General features: G+C 66.1%; 3 protein-coding genes and 2 long non-coding RNA genes across 7 annotated transcripts; 1 reads left to right on the forward strand and 4 right to left on the reverse strand.

Annotated features, from left to right (window-relative positions):
- Positions 1-147: 147 nt before the first annotated feature.
- COMMD4 (COMM domain containing 4) lies at positions 148-2169 on the reverse strand. The gene is made up of 8 exons (XM_076348727.1): positions 2063-2169; positions 1902-1973; positions 1720-1785; positions 1390-1429; positions 1141-1260; positions 806-886; positions 548-724; positions 148-440 (listed from the first exon to the last, which is right to left on the reverse strand). The coding sequence occupies exons 1-8, from the start codon at positions 2063-2065 to the stop codon at positions 400-402; spliced, it is 600 nt and encodes a 199-aa protein (XP_076204842.1). The 5' UTR covers positions 2066-2169; the 3' UTR covers positions 148-399.
- Positions 2170-3352: 1183 nt separating this feature from the next.
- LOC143165271 (uncharacterized) lies at positions 3353-4564 on the forward strand. 2 transcript variants are annotated; one of them, XR_012996228.1, is made up of 2 exons: positions 3353-3573; positions 3709-4564. It is a non-coding gene; the product is annotated as an uncharacterized LOC143165271 (long non-coding RNA). The 2 variants fall into 2 exon arrangements; XR_012996229.1 differs by having other exon boundaries at positions 3938-4564.
- Positions 4565-7871: 3307 nt separating this feature from the next.
- Positions 7872-9277, reverse strand: LOC143165272 (uncharacterized). 2 transcript variants are annotated; one of them, XR_012996230.1, is made up of 3 exons: positions 9052-9277; positions 8280-8795; positions 7872-8076 (listed from the first exon to the last, which is right to left on the reverse strand). It is a non-coding gene; the product is annotated as an uncharacterized LOC143165272 (long non-coding RNA). The 2 variants fall into 2 exon arrangements; XR_012996231.1 differs by lacking the exon at positions 9052-9277 and adding an exon at positions 8930-9045.
- Positions 9278-10632: 1355 nt separating this feature from the next.
- LOC143165273 (zona pellucida sperm-binding protein 3-like) lies at positions 10633-13262 on the reverse strand. Its single transcript, XM_076348729.1, has 9 exons — positions 12894-13262; positions 12309-12427; positions 12116-12219; positions 11720-11897; positions 11518-11638; positions 11335-11426; positions 11024-11160; positions 10858-10947; positions 10633-10787 (listed from the first exon to the last, which is right to left on the reverse strand). The coding sequence occupies exons 1-9, from the start codon at positions 13260-13262 to the stop codon at positions 10663-10665; spliced, it is 1335 nt and encodes a 444-aa protein (XP_076204844.1). The 3' UTR covers positions 10633-10662.
- A 4009-nt stretch (positions 13263-17271) lies between these two features.
- On the reverse strand, positions 17272-20799 carry LOC143165274 (zona pellucida sperm-binding protein 3-like). Its single transcript, XM_076348730.1, has 9 exons — positions 20398-20799; positions 19368-19486; positions 19187-19290; positions 18764-18941; positions 18549-18669; positions 18067-18158; positions 17732-17874; positions 17478-17567; positions 17272-17387 (listed from the first exon to the last, which is right to left on the reverse strand). Exons 1-9 carry the CDS (start codon positions 20797-20799, stop codon positions 17272-17274), a joined length of 1365 nt encoding a protein of 454 aa, XP_076204845.1.
- Positions 20800-21169: the final 370 nt, after the last annotated feature.

A 21169-nucleotide genomic window follows, 5' to 3' on the forward strand; every position in this document is an offset into this window, starting at 1 on the left:
CCGCCTCCCATTGGCTGCGCCGCGGGCAGAGCACGCTGGGAGTTGTAGTCCTGCCGCGTCGCCAAGGAGACGGGCCCGCCCGGCCTTCAAGGCCCGCGGAGGCCTCCGCCGCCCCGCCGCGGGGAGAAACAGGCGGGACACGGCTCGGCCTTGTCACCGTTACCTTTATTGGAGCTTCCCCCGGGGGACAGCCTCACCACGGGCGGCCCAGCGGGCCCCAGCAGCTTCGCTCGCTGCCGGGGGACCGGCAGGCGCGAGGCAGGAGGGCAGGGAAAGCTGCCCCTGGCTTCCCCCTCCCCAGCCGGGCAGCACCGGGGGCGGTCGGGCGCACCGGGTCCTGTCCTGCGACCCTGCGATCCAGCGTCGGCGCCTCCTGCCATCGCCCCATCTCCCAGCTCCTCAGAGAAGGGTGTTCATCAGGGCCTGGGCCTGCTTCAGCTCTGAGGAGAGAGGGAGGAGGCGGTGGGGGAACCCCCCAGTGCTGCTGGCAGGAGAAGCCCCGGCCCCCCGGGGACAGGGGTCCCTGCTGCCGCCCTTCTGGCCTCACCTGCCAGCAGCACCCGGAACTTGTCGGCCGAGAGGGCCACGGGGACGGCCGCCGTCCTCCCACGCTCCCCGTCCCGCAGGTTGAAGGTCAGGTGCACGAGGGGCTCGTTGACCTCCCGCAGCTCGCTGGAGCTGAGGGTGTAATCCACCCGCCAGCACACCGAGCCCAGCTGGCTCACTAGGGCGGGCGGGCGGCGTCAGCACCCTGGCGCGCTCGGGCAGGGTGACAGACCCCCAAACCTCCCAATGCCACACTCACGTCTCAGGCTGCAGGCCCTGAGGCTGTCCTGGAGGGAGCTCTGCTTCTCCTCGTAGGACCGGCACAACCCGCTGGCGTGCTCTGCCCGGCGGGGGGGGAGAGACAAGACAAGAAAACCCACCCGCTCACGACGGCTCCGCTGCAGCCAAATCCCGGTAACGCACCCGGAGGACCCCCAGGGACGGATGGCGCAGAGGGGAGGCGGTGGGGGACAACATGGCTGCCATCCCGCGCTGGATCTGGGCGTGAAGAAGGCAGCGCCGGGGGCTGCCAGCTCAGCCCTGGCACGTCCCACCAGGTCCGGCCTGTGGTGACGCCCCGAGGGTCCCCCCTACCTTTGGGCAGCCCCAGCTGCTGCAGCTCGCTCGACAGGGACTCGCTGTCCACGTTGTGCTTGGCGGCGCTGGAGAGGATGAAGCCGAGGACGGCGATGGTCGCCTTCACGTCCCCGGACTCTGCGGGCGAGATGGAGGGTTAGCTCCGCCGCCTCGGGAAGGCGTCCCCTGCCAGACCGCTGCCCGTCCCCGGAGCGCGGCTCCCCGCGGGGGGGACACCCCAGTCGGGGCTGGGGCAGCAGCGCTCACCTAACTTGGCGTCCGAGGTCAGCTTCAGGATCTTCTCATACTGCGGGGAGAGCAGAGCGCGGGGCCGCCAGGGTGAACACCAGGTACCGTACAGCCCCGTAACGCATTCGCTACCGACATTAACGCTAGTAACTCTCACCTTAGCATTAATACTACTACTGCTTAACATCTATATTGTTACCACTAGTGCTGGCCGCTAGCATTCTTAACACTAAGGCTTGCATTAAGAATATGAAAGTCAGTAATATTGCTAATTATGCAATCACAGTGTTATAACACTCTGCCTCCATCACGGTAGCCCCACGGAGGGGGGGGGGGGGTCCCCCTCACCTCGATGGCCTCCCCCAGTAGGTCCCGGAGCACCTGGGCGCAGATCAGCTTCAGCTTCACCGAGGACTGCGGGGGGAAGAGGGAGGGTGACCACCGCGCCCGGGGCGGGCAGGGGATGGCGGGGGGACGGGCAGGGGCACCGGGGGGGTGGGGGGGGGACGGGGGCGGCGCGGGCACTTAACGATTTTAGCCAGGGTGCTGATCTCGGCCAGGACCCAGTCGGGGCAGTCCAGGTCCCCGCAGAAACGGAACCGCTGCGGGGGGAAGGCGCGGTCAGAGCCCGCCGCGGACGCGCCGCGCACCCCCCCCCGCCGCCGTCCCTCCCCGCCAACCCCCGCCCCACCATGTCGCCGCCGGTCCCCGGTGCCGCCGCAGACCCCGCCTCCGCGACCCGGAACCGCTCCCGGGCGGGGAGCCCTGGGCGGGCGGGAGGTGCCGCGGCCGCCCCGCCCGTCCCCGCCCCCGCGGCGGGGCCCTGCCCGGTGCGTTGGTGGGGGCCTCCCCCGAGGGGCTCTGCGACGGGGCAGGGGCCTTGGGGCCGGGACCCCGGCCCCAGCGGCCCCGGGAGCGCTGCCCGGCTGGGGGCCGGGGCAGGGGCCGGGGGTCCCGGGACCTGGAGCCCGGGGGCGGCCGCTGCCCCGCGGGAGGGGCCTCTTCGCCCCGCCCCTCGGCATGCCCCGCCCCTCCCCCTTCGCCCCGCCCGCCCCGTCCCCGCTGCTGCAGAGGTTCCCGGTGCTGCCCCGGCTCCTCCCGGAGCGGCGGCCCCGGCTCCCTCCTTACCCCTCCGCTCCTTCCCCCGGCCGGCAGCGGGCCCGCCCGCCCCACCGCCCCTCGCTGCGCCCGGCCCGGCCCGGCCCCAGCCCGGGGAGCCCCGGGGCGGGGGAGCCGCCGTGTCCCCGCTCCCCTCGGTGTCCCCCCTCCCCTCGGGGCCGCCGCCCCCGGCCCCGCCCTCGCCCTCCCGCGGGGAGGTGGCCCGGGCCCGGGCGGAAGGGGCCGGGAGCGGGAAGGGGCCGGGGCCGGGGCAGGAGCCCCCGGGGCAGGAGCGGGCTCGGCGGGGCCGGGCCCCTGGTGCCGTCCCGGCCCGCCCGGAGAGGCCGGGGCCGACCGTGAGGACCTCGGCGGCCACGGTGAGTGGGGCCGCCCCGAGCCCCGGCCCGAACCGGCCCCGCCCGGGAGCGGCCCCCGCGGCTGCGCGGAGCACAAGCGGCGGCCGAGCCGGGGCCGCTCCGCGCAGCGAGGGGCCGGGAGCGGCCGCCCCGAGCCCGGGTGAGGGGCGCCGGGGGCCGCGGGGGGTCCCGGGCCGGGCCCGGCTGCAGCGGGGCCGGGCGGGCCGGAGACCGGCGGGGGGCGGCTGCGGGCTCCCGGGGGCGGGGGGACCGGGGGGGGTCTCGGCTCGGCCGGGCCGGGCCGGGCGACGCTGCTCGCCGACGGGGGCTGGGGCGGCCCGGCAGAGCCGGGGGACCCGGGCGGGGCGAGGCGGCCGGCGGGGCTGGACCCCGCGGGCGGAGGCCGGGCTCCCTGCCCGCAGGAGGACGAGGCGACCCCGGGCTCCCGCCCGCACCGGCTCCTGGCTCCTGGCTGCGGACGGGCCCCGGCCCCCTGCCCGGCCCCGGCCCCCTGCCCGGCGGCGCTGGCCCTGCAGCCCCGGGACGCCCCGTTACAGCTCCAGCTCACGCACGCTTTGCCGCGGCTCCCGGCTGTCCCGGCTCCGCTGACGGACGCTCCAGCTCGGCAGCAGCTCGGCTCCAGCCCCGCCGTCGCCGGTTCGGCTCCGGCCCTGCAGCCTTTCGGGCCCTGCCCCGCGGTCTTGATCCCGGCCCCGGCGCCTTTGCTCCAGCTCCAGCACCGCGGTCGGTACGTCAGCTCCAGCTCCGCACCGTGTCAGCCCCGGCCCCACAGCATTTACTCCAGCTCTAGCCCGGAGGGATCTGTTTCAGCTTTAGTCCTGGCGCCTGTATGTCAGCCCCAGCCCTACGGTATTTCTTTCAGCTCCAGCCCCTTCCCCAGAGTGTTTCTTTCAGCTCCAGCCCCAGGGTCTTTACTTCAGCTCCAGCTCTAGTCTCCATTTCAGCCCCTGCCCTGCAGTCTCCATTTCAGCTCCAGCCCCTTCCCCAGGGTCTTTATTTCAGCTCCAGCCCTGTGGTCGGCATTTCAGCCCCAGCCCTGCAGTCTTCATCTCAGCTCTGTGATGTTTCAGCTCCAGCTCTATTTATTTCAGCTCCAGCTCTGCGCTGATCCAGCCCCAGCTCCAGCCCTACAGTCTTTATTTCAGCCCCAGCCCTGCGGTCTGTGTTTCGGCTCCAGCCCCACACTCTGGATTCTGGCTCTAACCCTGCAGCGTTTATTCTGGCTCTAGCCCCTGCCGTACAGTCTTTATTCCAGCTCCAGCCCTGCAGTCTTTATTCCAGCTCTGCGTCACGTCAGCTCCAGCCCCAGGGTCAGTGCTTCTGCCCCAGCCCCAAACTACGTATTTCAGCCCCAGCCCTCCAGCCCGGTGGTGGTTCAGCCCCAGCGTATTTATTCCAGCTCTGTGACCTCTCGGCTCCAGCCCCACACTCTTTATTTCAGCTCCAGGGTCCCTAGTCCAGCTCCAGCCCCGCTGTGTTTATGTCACCTTCGGCCCTACAATCTTTATTTCAGGTCTGGCTTCACCCTGACACATTTCACTTCAGCACCGGCCCTACGGCCTTTAGTACGGCTCCAGCTCCGCATCCTTCCCGCAGCCAGCTGCTCCTGGGTCTCCCGGCAGCGCTGGGGCTGGTGACAAGGTCACAAATCAGTCACTGCCAGCACTGTCCCAGCACTGAATAAAGCGTTGACCCCCCCAGCCCCTTTCGCCCAGAGACTCTCATGCGTTGAGTTCGGCCTGGCGCAGGCCAGAGCCTGGGGGGCAAATGCCACCGGACCCCCACCTCTGGTGAGGGGCCCGCAGCCCTGCCCCCCACCCACCTACCCGCAGCCCTGCCCCCCACTCTTGCCCCCCACCCACTTGCCCACAGCCCCCCCGGGGAGCCCCCAGGTTTGGGGGCTGGGACTGGCCTCTCGGCCTCCCCTTCCCCACCCCAAAAGGTGGCACTCGGGCTGGTTCCAAGCCTCGGACCCGCAGCCCTGGGCCCCAACCCCCCCAGCTCGTGTTCGGGCCCAGACCCGCAGCCCTCGGCTCCCTTTCCACGCTCTGAAAGTGCAGCAGGCGCTTCGTCTTCCTTCTGAGCTGCCGAACCCCCGACCGAGCCGGGGTTTTCAGCCCCAAACCAGCCCCCGGGCTCATCCTCGGGCTCCGACACGCAGCACTCGGTCCCCGCTCAGGGGGCTGCAGCCCCCCCGAGGCAGCCCCCGGCCCCGGGGTGACGGGGAAGGGGGAGCACGTCCACCCGCAGCCCGGGGCCCCAGGCGGGGAGCACTCGGGGGCTGGGGGCACCTCCCCGGGGAGGGGCCGGCCCCGGGGCCGGGGCCAGCGTGGCTGCCCGCGGTTGCGCTTTATTCAGCTGTCGTTATCGCGCGTTACGCTTGCGACAGCGCAATGAGAGACGAGCGGCGGCTCTAGGATTATCCTTAACGGGGGTGTTATTCCGGGCCCGGGCCCCAGCCCCGCCAGCGCCCCCCCACCCCGCCCGGGAACCCCCCGCCCCCGGGCAGCGGCCGGTGCCCTTCGCCGCCCCCGCGGGCCCCGGGACCCGCTCGGCGCCGCGCCAGCCTCCGGGGCCACCGCCGCCGCCCGACCCCAGCGGGGAGCAGCCGGCGGGACGGGGCCACACTCCCCCGCCGGGCACGGACCCGGGCACGGGCACGGACCGGCACCCCCGCCCGGGCCGGCTCTCCCCCGCACCGCCTCCCGCCCGGGGCGCCCGGCCGCGCCGCTCCAGGCCCCGGAGCGGAGGCTCCGGCCCGGCCGGACACCGCGGGCCCGCGGCCGGCCAGCGCCGCCCGCCGCCCCGCTCCCGGCGCTCCCCGGCCCGCGGAGCGGCACCACCGGCAGCACCCGCCGCGCCCCACGACCGCCCCCGCCCGCCCGCGCACGCGCTCTACCGCCGCCGCCCGCCCCGCCCCGCCCCGCCCCGCCAATCCCGACCCCAGGCAGCGCCCGGCCCCGCCAATCCCGGCCCGCCCGTTCCCGCCCCGCCCGTCTCCGCTCCGCCCAATCCTGACACTCCCCGCCCCGCCCGTCTCCGTCTCCGCCCGTCTCCGCCCCGCCCAATCCCGGCGCACCCGCCCCGCCCCATCCCGTCTCCGCTCCGCCCAATCCTGACACTCTCGGCCCCGCCCCACCCCGCCCGTCCCCGCCCCGCCCAATCCCGGCCCGTCCCTTCCATCCGGCCCCGCCTCCCCCTCCCTCCTCCCCGCCGCCCCCTCCCCCGGAGGCCCCGATCGCGCCGCCGCCGCCCCGGGAGGGCGCGGGGTCCCGGCAGGCGGTGCTGGGCCCGGGGGATGGCGGGGGGGGCTCCGCAGCGAGGCCGCTCCCGGTCCCCGTGCAAGCCCCCAGAGCCGGGAAGCACCGGAGCCCCCAGCGGCCCCGCGCCGCCGGGACCGCCCGGGCCGCGAGCTCTCCGGGGAGGGGGCGGGAACCGGGGTCCCTGCGCCTCCGGCCGGGCCGAGCTTCCCGGAGCGGCGGCGGCGGGATCGGGGCCTGCGGGGGCAGCGGGGCCGGGGAGCCGGGCGGGGCGGGGCCGGAGTGAAGGGACGGGCCGGGATTGGGCGGAGCGGGGACAGGCGGGGCGGGGCCGGATTGAAGGGACGGGCCGGGATTGGGCGGGGCGGAGACGGGCGGAGACGGAGACGGGCGGGGCGGGGAGTGACAGGATTGGGCGGAGCGGAGATGGGCGGGGCGGGAACGGGCGGGCCGGGATTGGCGGGGCCGGGCGCTGCCTGGGGTCGGGATTGGCGGGGCGGGGCGGGGCGGGGCGGGCGGCGGCGGCGGTAGAGCGCGTGCGCGGGCGGGCGGGGGCGGCCGTGCGGCGCGGCGGGTGCTGCCGGTGGTGCCGCTCCGCGGGCCGGGGAGCGCCGGGAGCGGGGCGGCGGGCGGCGCTGGCCGGCCGGCCGCGGGCCCGCGGTGTCCGGCCGGGCCGGAGCCTCCGCTCCGGGGCCTGGAGCGGCGCGGCCGGGCGCCCCGGGCGGGAGGCGGTGCGGGGGAGAGCCGGCCCGGGCGGGGGTGCCGGTCCGTGCCCGTGCCCGGGTCCGTGCCCGGCGGGGGAGCGTGGCCCCGTCCCGCCGGCTGCTCCCCGCTGGGGTCGGGCGGCGGCGGCGGCCCCGGAGGCTGGCGCGGCGCCGGGCGGGTCCCGGGGCCCGCGGGGGCGGCGAAGGGCACCGGCCGCTGCCCGGGGGCGGGGGGTTCCCGGGCGGGGTGGGGGGGCGCTGGCGGGGCTGGGGCCCGGGCCCGGAATAACACCCCCGTTAAGGATAATCCTAGAGCCGCCGCTCGTCTCTCATTGCGCTGTCGCAAGCGTAACGCGCGATAACGACAGCTGAATAAAGCGCAACCGAGGGCAGCCACGCTGGCCCCGGCCCCGGGGCCGGCCCCTCCCCGGGGAGGTGCCCCCAGCCCCCGAGCGCTCCCCGCCTGGGGCCCCGGGCTGCGGGTGGACGTGCTCCCCCTTCCCCCTCACCCCGGGGCCGGGGGCTGCCTCGGGGGGCTGCAGCCCCCTGAGCGGGGACCGAGTGCTGCGTGTCGGAGCCCGAGGATGAGCCCGGGGGCTGGTTTGGGGCTGAAAACCCCGGCTCGGTTGGGGGTTCGGCAGCTCAGAAGGAAGACGAAGCGCCTGCTGCGCTTTCAGAGCCTGGAAAGGGAGCCGAGGGCTGCGGGTCTGGGCCCGAACACGAGCTGGGGGGGTTGGGGCCCAGGGCTGCGGGTCTGGGCCCGAACACGAGCTGGGGGGGTTGGGGCCCAGGGCTGTGGGGACAGGGCTCAGAACTGGCCCAAGTGCCACCTTTTGGGAGGGGGAAGGGGAGGCCGAGAGGCCAGTCCCAGCCCCCAAACCCCGGGGTGGGGGCTCCCCGGGGGAGCTGTGGGCAAGTGGGTGGGGGGCAAGAGTGGGGGGCAGGGCTGCGGGTAGGTGGGTGGGGGGCAGGGCTGCGGGCCCCTCACCGGAGGTGGGGGTTCGGTGGCGTTTGCCCCCAGGCGCTGGCCTGCGCCAGGCCGAACTCAACGCATGAGAGAGTCTCTGGGCGAAAGGGGCTGGGGGGGTCAACGCTTTATTCAGTGCTGGGACAGTGCTGGCAGTGACTGATTTGTGACCTTGTCACCAGCCCCAGCGCTGCCGGGAGACCCAGGAGCAGCTGGCTGCGGGAAGGATGCGGAGCTGGAGCCGTACTAAAGGCCGTAGGGCCGGTGCTGAAGTGAAATGTGTCAGGGTGGAGCCAGACCTGAAATAAAGATTGTAGGGCCGAAGGTGACATAAACACAGCGGGGCTGGAGCTGGACTAGGGACCCTGGAGCTGAAATAAAGAGTGTGGGGCTGGAGCCGAGAGGTCACAGAGCTGGAATAAATACGCTGGGGCTGAACCACCACCGGGCTGGAGGGCTGGGGCTGAAATACGTAGTTTGGGGCTGGGGCAGAAGCACTGACCCTGGGGCTGGGGCTGACGTGACGCAGAGCTGGAATAAAGACCGTGGGGCTGGAGCTGAATTAACGCAGAGCTGAGATGAAGACTGCAGGGCTGGAGCTGAAATACTGACCATGGCGCTGGAGCCGGAATAAAGACTGTAGGGCTGGGGCTGAAATAAAGACCCTGGGGCTGGGGCTGAAATAGTGACCTTAAGGCTGGAGCTGACACAACACAGAGCTGGAGCTGAAAGAAACACTCGGGGGAAGGGGATGGAGCTGAAAGAAATACCATAGGGCTGGAGCTGAAATAAAGACCGGGGGCTGGGGCTGAAACACCGACCGTAGGGCTGGAATAAAGACTGCAGGGCTGGAGCTGAACTAAAGACTGTACAGCAGGGGCTAGAGCCGGAATAAACGCTGCAGGGTTAGAGCCGGAATCCAGAGTGTGGGGCTGGAGCCGAAACACAGACCGCAGGGCTGGGGCTGAAATAAAGACTGTAGGGCTGGAGCTGGGGCTGGACCAACGCAGAGCTGGAGCTGAAATAAATAGAGCTGGAGCTGAAACATCACAGAGCTGAGATGAAGACTGCAGGGCTGGGGCTGAAATACCGACCACAGGGCTGGAGCTGAAACAAAAACCCTGGGGATGGGGCTGGAGCTGAAAGAAATACCGTAGGGCTGGGGCTGACATACAGGCGCCAGGACTAAAGCTGAAACAGATCCCTCCGGGCTAGAGCTGGAGTAAATGCTGTGGGGCCGGGGCTGACACGGTGCGGAGCTGGAGCTGACGTACCGACCGCGGTGCTGGAGCTGGAGCAAAGGCGCCGGGGCCGGGGCCGGGATCAAGACCGCGGGGCAGGGCCCGAAAGGCTGCAGGGCCGGAGCCGAACCGGCGACGGCGGGGCTGGAGCCGAGCTGCTGCCGAGCTGGAGCGTCCGTCAGCGGAGCCGGGACAGCCGGGAGCCGCGGCAAAGCGTGCGTGAGCTGGAGCTGTAACGGGGCGTCCCGGGGCTGCAGGGCCAGCGCCGCCGGGCAGGGGGCCGGGGCCGGGCAGGGGGCCGGGGCCCGTCCGCAGCCAGGAGCCAGGAGCCGGTGCGGGCGGGAGCCCGGGGTCGCCTCGTCCTCCTGCGGGCAGGGAGCCCGGCCTCCGCCCGCGGGGTCCAGCCCCGCCGGCCGCCTCGCCCCGCCCGGGTCCCCCGGCTCTGCCGGGCCGCCCCAGCCCCCGTCGGCGAGCAGCGTCGCCCGGCCCGGCCCGGCCGAGCCGAGACCCCCCCCGGTCCCCCCGCCCCCGGGAGCCCGCAGCCGCCCCCCGCCGGTCTCCGGCCCGCCCGGCCCCGCTGCAGCCGGGCCCGGCCCGGGACCCCCCGCGGCCCCCGGCGCCCCTCACCCGGGCTCGGGGTGGCCCCAGTCACCGTCGCCGCCGAGGTCCTCCAGGCCGGGCCCCGGGGCCGCGGCACGGTCGGCCCCGGCCTCTCCGGGCGGGCCGGGGCGGCACCAGGGGCCCGGCCCCGCCGAGCCCGCTCCTGCCCCGGGGGCTCCGGCCCCGCCGAGCCCGCTCCCGCCCCGGCCCCTTCCGCCCGGGCCCGGGCCGCCTCCCCGCGGGAGGGCGAGGGCGGGGCCGGGGGCGGCGGCCCCGAGGGGAGCGGGGATACCGAGGGGAGCGGGGACACGGCGGCTCCCCCGCCCCGGGGCTCCCCGGGCTGGGGCCGGGCCGGGCGCAGCGAGGGGCGGGGAGGGAGCGGGCGGGCCCGCTGCCGGCCGGGGGAAGGAGCGGGACGGAGGGAGCCGGAGCCGGGCCAGCACCGGGAACCTCCGCGGCAGCGGGGACGGGCGGGCGGGGCTTAAATGGGCGGGGAGATGGGCGGGGCGAAGGGAGAGGGGCGGGGCATGCCGAGGGGCGGGGCGGAGCCGGCGAGGGGTCCCCTCCCGCGGAGCACCCGCCGCGCCAGGCGCCGGCCGGGTGCCGGGGCTGCCTCTTGTCCCCTCCCAGGAGGGTCCCCCCAAGGTTCCCCCCCCCCTTCCAGGCGCCCTCCCGAAGGAATTGGGGTCCTTCCCTGGCTGAGCCGGAGCCCCCCGCCCCCTGCTCTGCCCCGCCCCCAGGAGCGGCGGGCGGAGGCCGGGGGACAGAGCTGGGATTCCTCTAGGCTGAGGGGACCGTCCCCAGTGTCACCCAGGCAGAGCCGGCGGGGCAACCCTGGAACTGAGCCCCAAGGGAGGGCTGAAGCCCGGGTGGAGGTGTGGGGGACGCCCCCGGGAGCTGGGGGGCTCCGGCACCCCCACGACCACGTGCCGGGGATGGATGCATGAGCACCCAGCCCAGGCGTGTCCCCAGGGTGCCATCGCAGAGGGAGCGGCACGGACGCGGTTTGTCCTTCCCAGGCTTTATTAGGCTCTCGCCCCACGCTCACGCCGAGGCACGGGCGCACCTCCTGCGCCCCACGCCGACGGCCAGCGCCGCCCCGGCCAGCCCCACGCCGGCTGCCACGCAGACCAGCCCTGTCCCCACACTGGGCGCCACCGTCACCCCACCTGCAAAACCAAGGCTGTTAGCGCTCGTCACCTGGGCCGTGCCACGGGGCCGCGGCCGATGGGGACTCACCCTGACCTCCCTCCTGCCGCTCTCCCACGGTGCCCGGGTCCCTCGAGAGGAGCACGGGGCCAATGACCACATCGGCTTCAGCCTCCTTCCCTGGGGAGGAAGAAGCGATGAGACAGGCTCGCCCCGTGACCCCGGGGTGTCCCCTCCATCCCCGCGGGGACCTTACCGTTGGCATCGTGGCGGCGGAAGCGGCGGCCGGGCCATCGCTCCAGGGGGTTGAGCCTCCGGGAGAGCGCGGGGGACTCGCAGTTGCCTGTCTCGCAGCAGCTGCAGATGTCCCGGGTGCCTTCCACGGGTGCCCAGCTGCAGCGGAGTGGGAGCATCATCACCAGAGCCCACCCCCCCCCCCCGGCACCCACGGAGCACTCGTGACCCCCGAGTCTGGCTCCATGACACATCCCCGTGCCCCGCTGGGGCTGTGGGATGCTGGTGGGGACCTGCGCAGACGTGCCCCGTCCCGCTGCGGTGGCTACTCACGTGTTTCTGGCTTTGTTGAAGGAGCAAGCCTTGTTCAGGGGGTCTGGGGCTTGGTCCGCTGGGGTCACCTTCAGGTGGCAGGTGATGTAGATCTGCGGGGAAGGCAGGGGAGAAAGGTGGGCACCCACTGGTGGGGTACACCATCTTGCTTTGGGGCTGGCGGTGGGGGACACGCAGCCTTACCAGGTTCCTGGCATCCCCCGCGAATCTGAACACGTCGATCCTGAAGCGCAGCACGTCCTCCCGCGGCCGGGGGGTGATGAAAGCGGAGCTGGTGTCATCCGACCTCCCATCAACCAGGCACCTGGGGTGGGATGGGGGGGGGGAGGGGGTCAGCACCCTGGCAAATCCCCCCTCCCAGTGCTGGTGGCTCCCCGGGGCTCACCCGTTGAAGTCGATGATGGCGTAGTGGGGTGAGGAGTCGGTGCCGGGGCTGAGGGCGGCCACGCAGCTGTCCACGAACAACCGCAGTGGCACGTGGCTCTCGGTGCCCACCTCCGCTTGGATGTTGAGGACATCGCCCAGTTGGAAACCGGTGAAGGGTCTCTCGGCGCTCCAGTCCTCTGCAAGGCAGCGCCGGGTTGACAAGGGTGGGGGGTGGCTCTGGCCGTCCCCGAGCTCCCGTGGGACCAGAGCCAAGGCTCAGCCCAAAAGCAGGAGCGCTGGTGTTTGCCATGGGGTGTGTTGGCTTCCCCAGTGGGGTGCTGGGTCCCCGAGCTCCCCCGCACTGGGAAAAGGGTGGAAAATCCCCATCCGCAGGTCAGGATGGCTTCCCACCTACCGTTCATGAGGCGCAGGGAGAACACCAGCCTCTCCTCCGCCGACAGTGTGGAGCTGAAGGGAGCCCAGGTGGGCCGGATGGCGTTGCTGCTCACGTTCTCCCTCCTGGGCAAGGACCACCGCGCGTCAGGACACGTCCCCGTGCTGGTCCTCGGGGACCAGAGTGGGGGGTACTGAGGACGGGGAGCCCTTACCTGGGGTAGTGGCACTCGATGGGGATGACGGCAGGGTTGCTGCGGATGATGACGGGGTTGCTGGCGGGGCTGGGATCGTAGTTGAGGAGCGTGCGGTAGATGAGGGAATCCGTTGTGATCTGGGCAGAAAAGCATTAACAAGCTCCCGGAGAGGCCACCCTACCTCCCACCACCACCGAGCCACGTAGCCATCCTTTCCCAACTGAGAAATGCTGGGGAAATCCAAAGAAAGGGGGAAAAAAGCTGGGAAAAAGGGGATGGAGAAGGAGCCCTGCTCCGTTCTCAGCAACTTAAACTTCCTAACGAGCCAAAACATGAGCGAAATGGGTCTGACATAGGGGCTTTGCACCATCGGTGTGTCTCCAGCTGAAAGGGCAAAATAGCTTTGGGGAAAAATGCTCTGGTTTGGGGGAAATACCTGCTCGTCCTTCCCCTGGGGTGTTCCTCGATGGTGCTCTGTGTCTGGCACCCAGAGCTCCGCCGGCATCATGGGGGATGCCCGGTGCATGGTCCTGGAGCTGTTCCGGGGGGATGCCAGGCGCGACCCCGGGACTCAGGGAAGCACCGAGGGGGAGAAGGTCTTACCTGCACGATGCTGCCGCACTCGTGGAGGCCGGCGGTGAAGGTGATGGTGTTGTGGGTAGGGTTCAGCGAGGAATGCTTGCACGCCGCCGGCCCCAGCGTCAGGTCGGCCGCGTTGACCAAGCGGCCGGTGCCAAAGAGGTCCCTGTGCACCGTCACCACCAGCTGAGCCTCTTGGCACTGCACCGTCACTGGCTGCCGGCTGGAGATGGCTTGAGATTGGGGGTCCTCCACCCAGGACCAGGAGTAGGGGTCTGCCCGCGCCCCCCGGCTTGCAGGGTCACCCCAGGAGAAATCCCAGGGTGGGTAGGCAGGCACCTCGCCCACCGCCCAGCAGAGAAGAGTGAGGATCAAGCCACTTTTGGGTCCCATCCCTCCTTCTTCCAGCAAACCCCGGCACAGAGATCCGGGGCTGCTCCTCCGGCCTTTATATCTCCCCGGGAGCAGGAGCCGTCTGCCCCTGGGCTCCTGTTTGGGGACCAATGGCACCCAAAGGCCAGCCCTCGTGGGTGTGGGGAGAGGGGAGGCACAGCCGAGTCATTTCCGGGGTGCTGGGACCCCCCGTTCCCGGGCTGCCCAAGGCGAGAGAAAACATCCTCGTCAGCCTCTTCGGGGAAGTTGTTTATAAAACTCAGCAGAAGCCGGAGACGGGGAGACTGGTACAAAGTGGCTTGTTTAGGTTATAAGGTGATAAGGGGCTTTTCAAGGCTGCTGGGGGGGTGACAGGAGCAGGGAAAGCAGGGTCCACGATCCCAATCCGGGTGCTTCCCATCCGCTTCGCGTGGACCATCCCTGCCCGGCGCCGTCGGCTCCCCTGGGACTCTGGTTTTCCGCTCGGATGCTGATGTGCTGGTGGGGGGCCGGGAACACACGTGTTCACAGCTCCAGCCCAAACAGGGGCTTTAAGCACCCCCCTCACTCCTCAGCGGGGCTGGGACCGGGATGTTCGGTCACCGCTGACCCAGCAGCAGCTGATGGAGCGCCCTCACGACTGACACGAGCGCAGCCGTTCTCAGCCGGGGCCGAACAACCCCCATTTCAGCCTCGGCAGTGAGCTCATTAGCTGCAGAGCCGCAACCTTTCTTTTTTATCTCTGCTGCCCTTCCCCAGCTCTTTGGCTTGTGTTTGTTTTGCTGCCTTCAAGGAAACGGGCTCGGGGTAGAAGAAGCCAGAGGCCAGGAGCTCCACCTATCGCTCCCTTCCCCACGCCGCAGCACCCCGGTTTGTACCCCACCCCCCACGAGCAGGGCTGGGCATTGCCCGGCTCCTCACAGCTGGGGAACAGGGAAACCTGCTTAAAAATAAACCCTATATGTTTTCAAGCCTCATTATTGGAGTTTCTGTCCCTTCTTTTGAGCATCTTTAACTCTTTTTTCCTGCCAGGGCTCTGCAAGCATCCCATTGGCTCCATACGAGGGATGCTCCGTTTCATACCCCAAATCCCTCTCTAGCTTTTGGGATGTCCCTGGCAAGCCTTAGGGACATCTGATTTGGATGTTCGAGCTGGAGTGGCTGAGCCATTTCTGGGAAAATGAAAAGAAACAGAAAGTTTTTGGGGCAGATGTTGGCCAGCCCGCTCCTAGCAGAAATCCTAGAAAAAATTACAGACCGGAGTAAAACCTTCTGCCTTTCCCGCCGGCTCCTTTCCCTGGGGAGCCGATGCCCTGTCCCTGCTGCTGTCAGCGGGTCCAGGACTTTGCCTTCGTGTCTAAAATACCTTGAAACTGGCACTTGCATAGAAATGCCAGGGATTCCAGCAGGCTGAGCCCCGTGCGTCACGGAGATAAGGCAGCGGGCGATGCTGAATCAGTAAATAAGCAGCTGCCCCCCTCCCGGGGGAGAGCAGCACCGCTCGGCCAGGTCCTTGGCTGCAAGGACCGCAGGAGATGCCTGGTCTCACCCCATCGCATCCCAGAGAGCTGCAGCTCAGGGGCCAGCTCCAGGGGTTAGGTCATGGGTCTCTGGGTACCAGGGCTTGATCCCAGCAGGAGAATAAATCCCTCTGACGGGCCACCCTGTGTTTACACAGCTCAAATTAGCAGAGGTGAATCCCAGGTGGAGAAACGCACCCAGGGTCAGAGGAGAGGAGGTATTTCTCTATGAAAAAGGGGATTTCTGCTCACAGGTTAGCCCTTGCCAGGACTAGCTGTCCCGTCTTTGTTCCAAGCACAACACGACATTGGCCGTGGACCAGCGCAGTTGGGAAAGAGCGTGAGCTCATTTGTTTGGAGGAGGCAGAGACCAGAAAGTCCCAGGGCACTGGACAAGCACAAACCCCGGTGGTTTTCCCCCTGTTGTATAAAGGAGACTTGAAAGCACACCGCATTTTTTGTTACAACGTAAAGTTTTAAGTCAAAAATCTCTCATCAGATGGTGAGGTCAGTGCTGCCGTTGAGACTCACCAGAGCCAGGGATGCTGCCCAGGAAGGGGCAGGAGCCGCTGGAAAGCTCTGGAACGCCAGAGAGCATTCCCCCATCCCCAGTTTCCTTGTAGACCAGATTTGGCCGATATTTGTCTTCATTCCTGGAGCCAGCTGAGGTATTTTGGTTGAATGGCTGCAGGGCAGCTGTGCCGAGTGGCATAGAGAAGGGTTTTCATTTAAAAGGCTCCTCTGTGTGTCTCAGCAAACCAGAGATAGTCCCCGCTCGGAGCACGTGTGCCAAGGGATGGTCAGGGCACTGAACATCTACAGAAGATGCTGATCAAGAAGGAATCAGTTATATGAAGATTTAACACATGTCAGCAGCCACAACTTGTGGCCTGGGAGGTTCAGGTTGGGCGAGGAAACATTTCTTCTCCAGGAGGGTTGTGCAGCCCTGGGCTGGGCACGCAGAGCTGGGACGTTGCCAGCCTCAGCCAGGCCAACCCCAAGATGATACATCTGGTGTTGGACTGGAGACCTTCTGGGATCACTTCCACCCACAGGGTTTCCATACCCTCCCTCCTCTCCCTTCTGCCCCAGAAGCTGACAGCTCGCAGCTCTCAGGGGGTGGCGAAGACATCTCCCAGTTATTCCCCCTAAAATCTCCTACCTCTCACCTTGCTTCAAGACAAGGACCAAGCCCTCCCAGCGAGGGTCAGATTATATGGATGAGGAAAGAAGCCATACCGACAACCCCAACCCAAAGTCAGTGCAGCTCCCTGATCCAACCCAGAACTAATCTTTTAATGTTGAGGGAGGGCTAATTTGCCTTTTGAACTGTGAGCAGCCAGACTGAGAGCAAGGGAAGGGACGGGACAGTGGTTTAGGCGACCCAAAGTCTCAAGTCCGACTTGGCACCTGGTACCAGAGATCTCGGTGCAAGGTGACATCTATCAAAGGACATCTGGCTGAGGGTCTCCAGGGTGCTGGATGACACTCAAAGACATGCCAGCTTGTGCAAGATACCACTTTCCTCTGTCCTCCATGACCAAGAGAGCTGCCCGAGCTCCCCCAGAGCAGGCTAAGAGGTTGCAGAAGTCCTCCTGCCCCCTGCAAAACCAGCTCAAGAGGTGGCCATGCTGCAAGCAAGCCCCAGCTCCTTGCAGGTCTCAATTTTCCCTGAACCCACCATCCCAAGATGTTCAGTTCCCACCACTGCCTAAAGCAGGAGCCTCTCCCAGCTAGTGGAGAGCAACAAGTCTTGCGTTTGGGGCAGGAACATCTTGCCATTATGGTTGCTCTGCTGAGCACAAGAGGCCAAGTCTCACAGCAATGGGAGGAAAAAAGCAAATATGACTCAGGCATGTCAGAAAGCCCCTTGGGGGGGGTGGGGGGGCCAGAAATTCCAGTCCCTGCCTCAAGGACTGTTTATACACTTCAGCCAAGGCTTGTGCATTAACTATGTGTAAACAGTCCTTGGGGCAGGGACTGGAATTCCTGCCTCCATCTGTCCCAGGAAGAGCCCAAGCCCCAAGTTGTGCTCCCTTCCTCATCCAGCAGAGCTTGGATTTCTCTCCCAGAAGCAGCTTCAGGCTGGAAGAGAGTTGTCCAAGTCTTACTAAACCCTTGGCTCGTTGAGTGAAGAGTTACCAGTACGGAGCAGACCCAAGTAGCTCCACAGAAAGGTAAAATGTTTTGAGGCTAAACACAACTCCATGCTTCTACAGACAAGAAAACAGGGTGTCTGGAGGCTAATTTTTTCGCATCAGTTGCCAACTAGGTGCTCTGGGGGAAGTTCATGGGGGTGTAAGGCTGTACAAAGCTCTGCTGAGGACAGGGCTTCAGGAGAATGAGACATCAAGATTAGGCTTAGGGAGGCAAGGAAGCACAGTTAAAGTTAGCATGAAGATTTGGTTAGCTCAGGCTCCAGGAAGACTTCTCTGCTCCCCCCACCAAGCCTCTCACAGCCCTTCAATTTATTTTTTATTGGACAGACTATAAAAGTTGAAACCAGTGACTTAAAGGGGGTTGCTGGGCTCCCGGCAGACAGTCAGAGCTCCTAGAACAGCAAGGACCAGGATGACCAAACCAGCAACTGCAGCCAGCCCCAATACCATCCACAAGTGACCCGCATCTAGGAAGGAGATGTAAGGAGGTGGTTATGGCCAGAGAAGCCAGGACCTGCCACACAACACCCCTCCCCCCTTCCCTGGGTTTGCCCTACCTCGTGAAGACATCTTCCTAACTGGGTGATCCTGCCAGCTGTGGATGAAGAGAGGTCCAACCACAACATCTGCTTCTTTCACCAAGGGATCTGAAAGGGAGGACCTCTGAGCACTCAAACTCACTTGAACATCTAGCTCTTCCAAGCCTTGAATTAGCACTGAGGAGCCAACAGGTAGTGAGGCAGCTCCAGCCACCCAGCTCTGAGCAAGTTCCATGATGGTGACAAAGACCAAGAGGCACGCTGAGACCTACCAAGCTGGAAGGGCAGTTCTCTCCGGGCACGTCCTCCTTGCCGTTGGGAGGGAGCGTGGAGCCTCCTGGAGTGCCTGGCCAAGCCACAGCTCTTCATCTCACAGCAGGAGCAGACATCCCGGGTGCCTTCCACGGGAGCCCAGCTAGAAGAGAGCCTGGTGAGTAGCCCACCCTATGGTAGGAATCCATCATATGTTTTGAGATCTCCTAGGAGAGACCAAAACCCTCCCACCCAGTCAGACCGGATGACCAACCCCATCTTCCTGGAAGGTGACACACCAGATGAGAAGCCCAAGCTCTTCACCCTTGGGCAAGCTGCTGTTCCAACTACTCACAGGTTGCTGGCTTTGTTGAAGGAGCAAGCCTTGTTCAGAGGGTCAGGAGCTTGGTCAGCCGGGGAGACCTTCAGGTGGCAGGTGATGTAGACCTGGGGAGGCCAGGCAGAGCAGACTGGTTAGGCTGTCATTTGCCTTCACAGCTTTCCCACGCACCATGAAGTCAGTCTCCAATGGCACCACCATTTCCCCAGGGCAGCTCAACAGCCCCCTGCTTCCTTCGAGCCACTTCAGGGTCCCACTATTGGAGCCCATCAGAAGGGCTTGTCTTGACCAGTATCAGAACTGGTGTCCGAGGAAGATCCTTGGCTCAGAGGGCCATGATCCAGAAGCAGTAATACAGGGTGACCTCAGTCACACATTGCTATGAGGCAGTTGCCTTAGGCATGTAATTCCAGACAAAGCCACGTTAACTTTCTTAATGGAGTGAGGCTGTAGTCCCATCTAGGCAAGGGAGGTCACTTGCTTTAGGAAGGATTTACCACATTGCTGGAGTCTCCTACAAACTTGAATGCATCTACTGCAAACTGAAGCACATCTTGCCTGGGTCTCGGGGATATAAAAGTCGAGGTGGCATCATCCAGTTGCCCATCCACCAGGCACCTAGACACAGAAGCAAGGACCAGCAGAATCCCACTGTCAGATACCCGTAACCTGCAGAAAGGTGCTTCTAAATAAGGGAACAACCAGCTCTTACCCACTGAAGTCAATGAAAGCATACTGGGGAGAAGAGCTCCTGTGTGGGGTCAGGGTGGCCACACAGTTGTCCACAAAGAGCCTCAGAGGTACATGGTTCTCTGTGTTGACACCAGCTTGGAAGTGGAGGACCTCTCCCAGTTGAAATATGGTGGAGACTCTCTCGGCACTCCAGTCATCTGGAAGGAGAGCGATTAGCAGGCACTCATGAATGGGAAGCCAGCTTGTGCTTCACTGCTTCCACCTAAGGAAATCCCAACAGGTACAAGGCCCTGGGTACTCACCAAAACTGTACCAAACTCCATCTGCTCCAGGAGCACCGGGGCGATACCAGCACCAGCTGTGCTGTCTAATGGAAGCACGGCCACCTCAGCAGCCAGCCCAGGGTGCCCTGAACCAGACGAGACCCTCACCCAAAACCTACCATTCATGAGGCGCAGAGAGAAGGGTAGCTTCTCCTCGGAGGACAGGGTGGAGCGGAAAGGCGCCCACGTGGGCTTGACAGCATTGCTGCTTACATTGTCCCTCCTGGGGAAGAGATGCCCATAGTTAAAAGCTCTGTAGCAGCAGACGGGCTTGCTTGGTACTCGCCCACATTGGCTCACCTTGGGTAGTGGCACTCGATAGGAACCACGGCAGGGCTGGTGCGGATGATGACAGGGTTGCCAGCAGGAACTGGCTTGTAATTTAAGCTCGTGCTGTAGACTAGAGCATCAGGGGTCACCTGGGGAAAGACAAGACACATCATCCAGTCATTAAGAGCCCTGTTCCTTGGCCACACACACAGAGCAACACATTTAAGCCCGGAGACTCAGTGCTGAGATGTTTCTTCTCATCATCAGCCAGTAGCATTTGTGCTGGAGGCAGGTGAGTGGCACTCATCCTGCTGCAGGGATGCTCTGGGCTGGGAAGATGCTCCAGCCTGTCTCAGGACAGCCTCTGGTCAGCAGCAGAGCTGGATGCAGAGGTGCTCAAGCCAGGCTGGTTTTTTTTCCCCCTAGTTTCCATGCCCCAAAACAACAGACAGGAAGGTCTGTCCCCCAGAATATCCGAGGGTGACTTCTGCTCAGGGGTATTTAGTGAAGATACCTGCTGGCTGGAGTATGGGGGGGGGGGGGGAGGGACGACCTGCTCACCCTGGTGAGCCCAAGCCTCTCCCAGGGGAGAGAGACCACGTCCAGTTTAAGTTTTCTGTGAAGCAGCTTCATGCTACACCCAAGCAGCAGCAAGCAGCACCCAGATGCCTCCTAAGGTAGGCATCCGCTGCTGGCTTGCTGCAGTGGCTCCCAGCACCAGGTCATCTGGGCTCCACCCTGGAGGTGGCAGCAACAGCATAAATGGTCCTGGGATATTTCGATACCTCTGTATTCATCAGGAAAAAAAAATAATTTCTCTGCCTCTTACATGCCCTTCCCTGCTCACACAACGCCAGAGCTAGCCCCTGGACCAGACAGGACAGCTTCTGCCGCCCTTGAAAAGCAGACTGAGATATTCAGCCTCTAGGAAAGGCTTTGGAGCATTTCCCCGAGCCCACCTATGCCACAGCCCCCCGCCAGTCTCAGCATCCCAAGGCACCGAGGTGCAAGCCAAGAGGCAGACCGCCACCCTAGGGCTCCAGCTCCCCCCCAGCCTTACCCTGAGGGTGCTGCCACACTCATGCAGCCCAGCCATGAAGGTCACCGTGGTCTCAGCAGCACTCCAGACTGCAGGCAAGCAGGCAGCCGAGCCCAGGGTCAGCTCTGCAGCCTTGACCAGGCGCCCCGTGCCAAAGAGGTCCCTGTGCACCGTGACCACCACCTGCGCCTCCTGGCATTGCACGGCCACAGGGTGCAGCGGGGCAGCAGCCTGGAGCTGGGAGACATCCACCCATGCCCAGGGAGAGGACTGGGAGAAGGCACGGGGCTGCCCCGAGGAAGGATCCCCTCCATACCTCCATGGCTCTGCCTCCCCTCTAGGGAAGCCCCAGGGGTTGTAAGCAACCACCTCCCCAAAAACCCAGCAGAAAAGAGCAAACCCCAGGCTGCTTCCAGGCCTCATTCTGCCTACCAGGGTCCAGCACAAGGAGCAGCTGCTGCCCAGGGACCTTTTACAGCCCACACCTCCCACAGCCACTCCCACCCCAGGTGATGCTCAGCACACCTCCCATAAGGGCAACTGGCAACAGCTGAGAGCACCCAATTCCCTGGGGAACCCATTGTGGTGGGCTCTAATGAGCTAATGAGGTGCTGGATTGGGTCCCTTGTCCACAGGAGAGAGGCTGAGTTTGCTGTGCAGCTAAATGCAGTTTTTTCCCCTGTTTTTTGGTAACAACCAGCTCTGTAAGATGCACAGAGATGTGTCCTACCTTCAGACCGTATGCCCTGCCTCCAGATCATGGGGCCCTTCTGCAGCAGGGTCGCTGGGGGAT

Source organism: Aptenodytes patagonicus, chromosome 10 (genome assembly GCF_965638725.1).
Source record: "Aptenodytes patagonicus chromosome 10, bAptPat1.pri.cur, whole genome shotgun sequence".
Taxonomy (NCBI): Eukaryota; Metazoa; Chordata; class Aves; order Sphenisciformes; family Spheniscidae; genus Aptenodytes; species Aptenodytes patagonicus.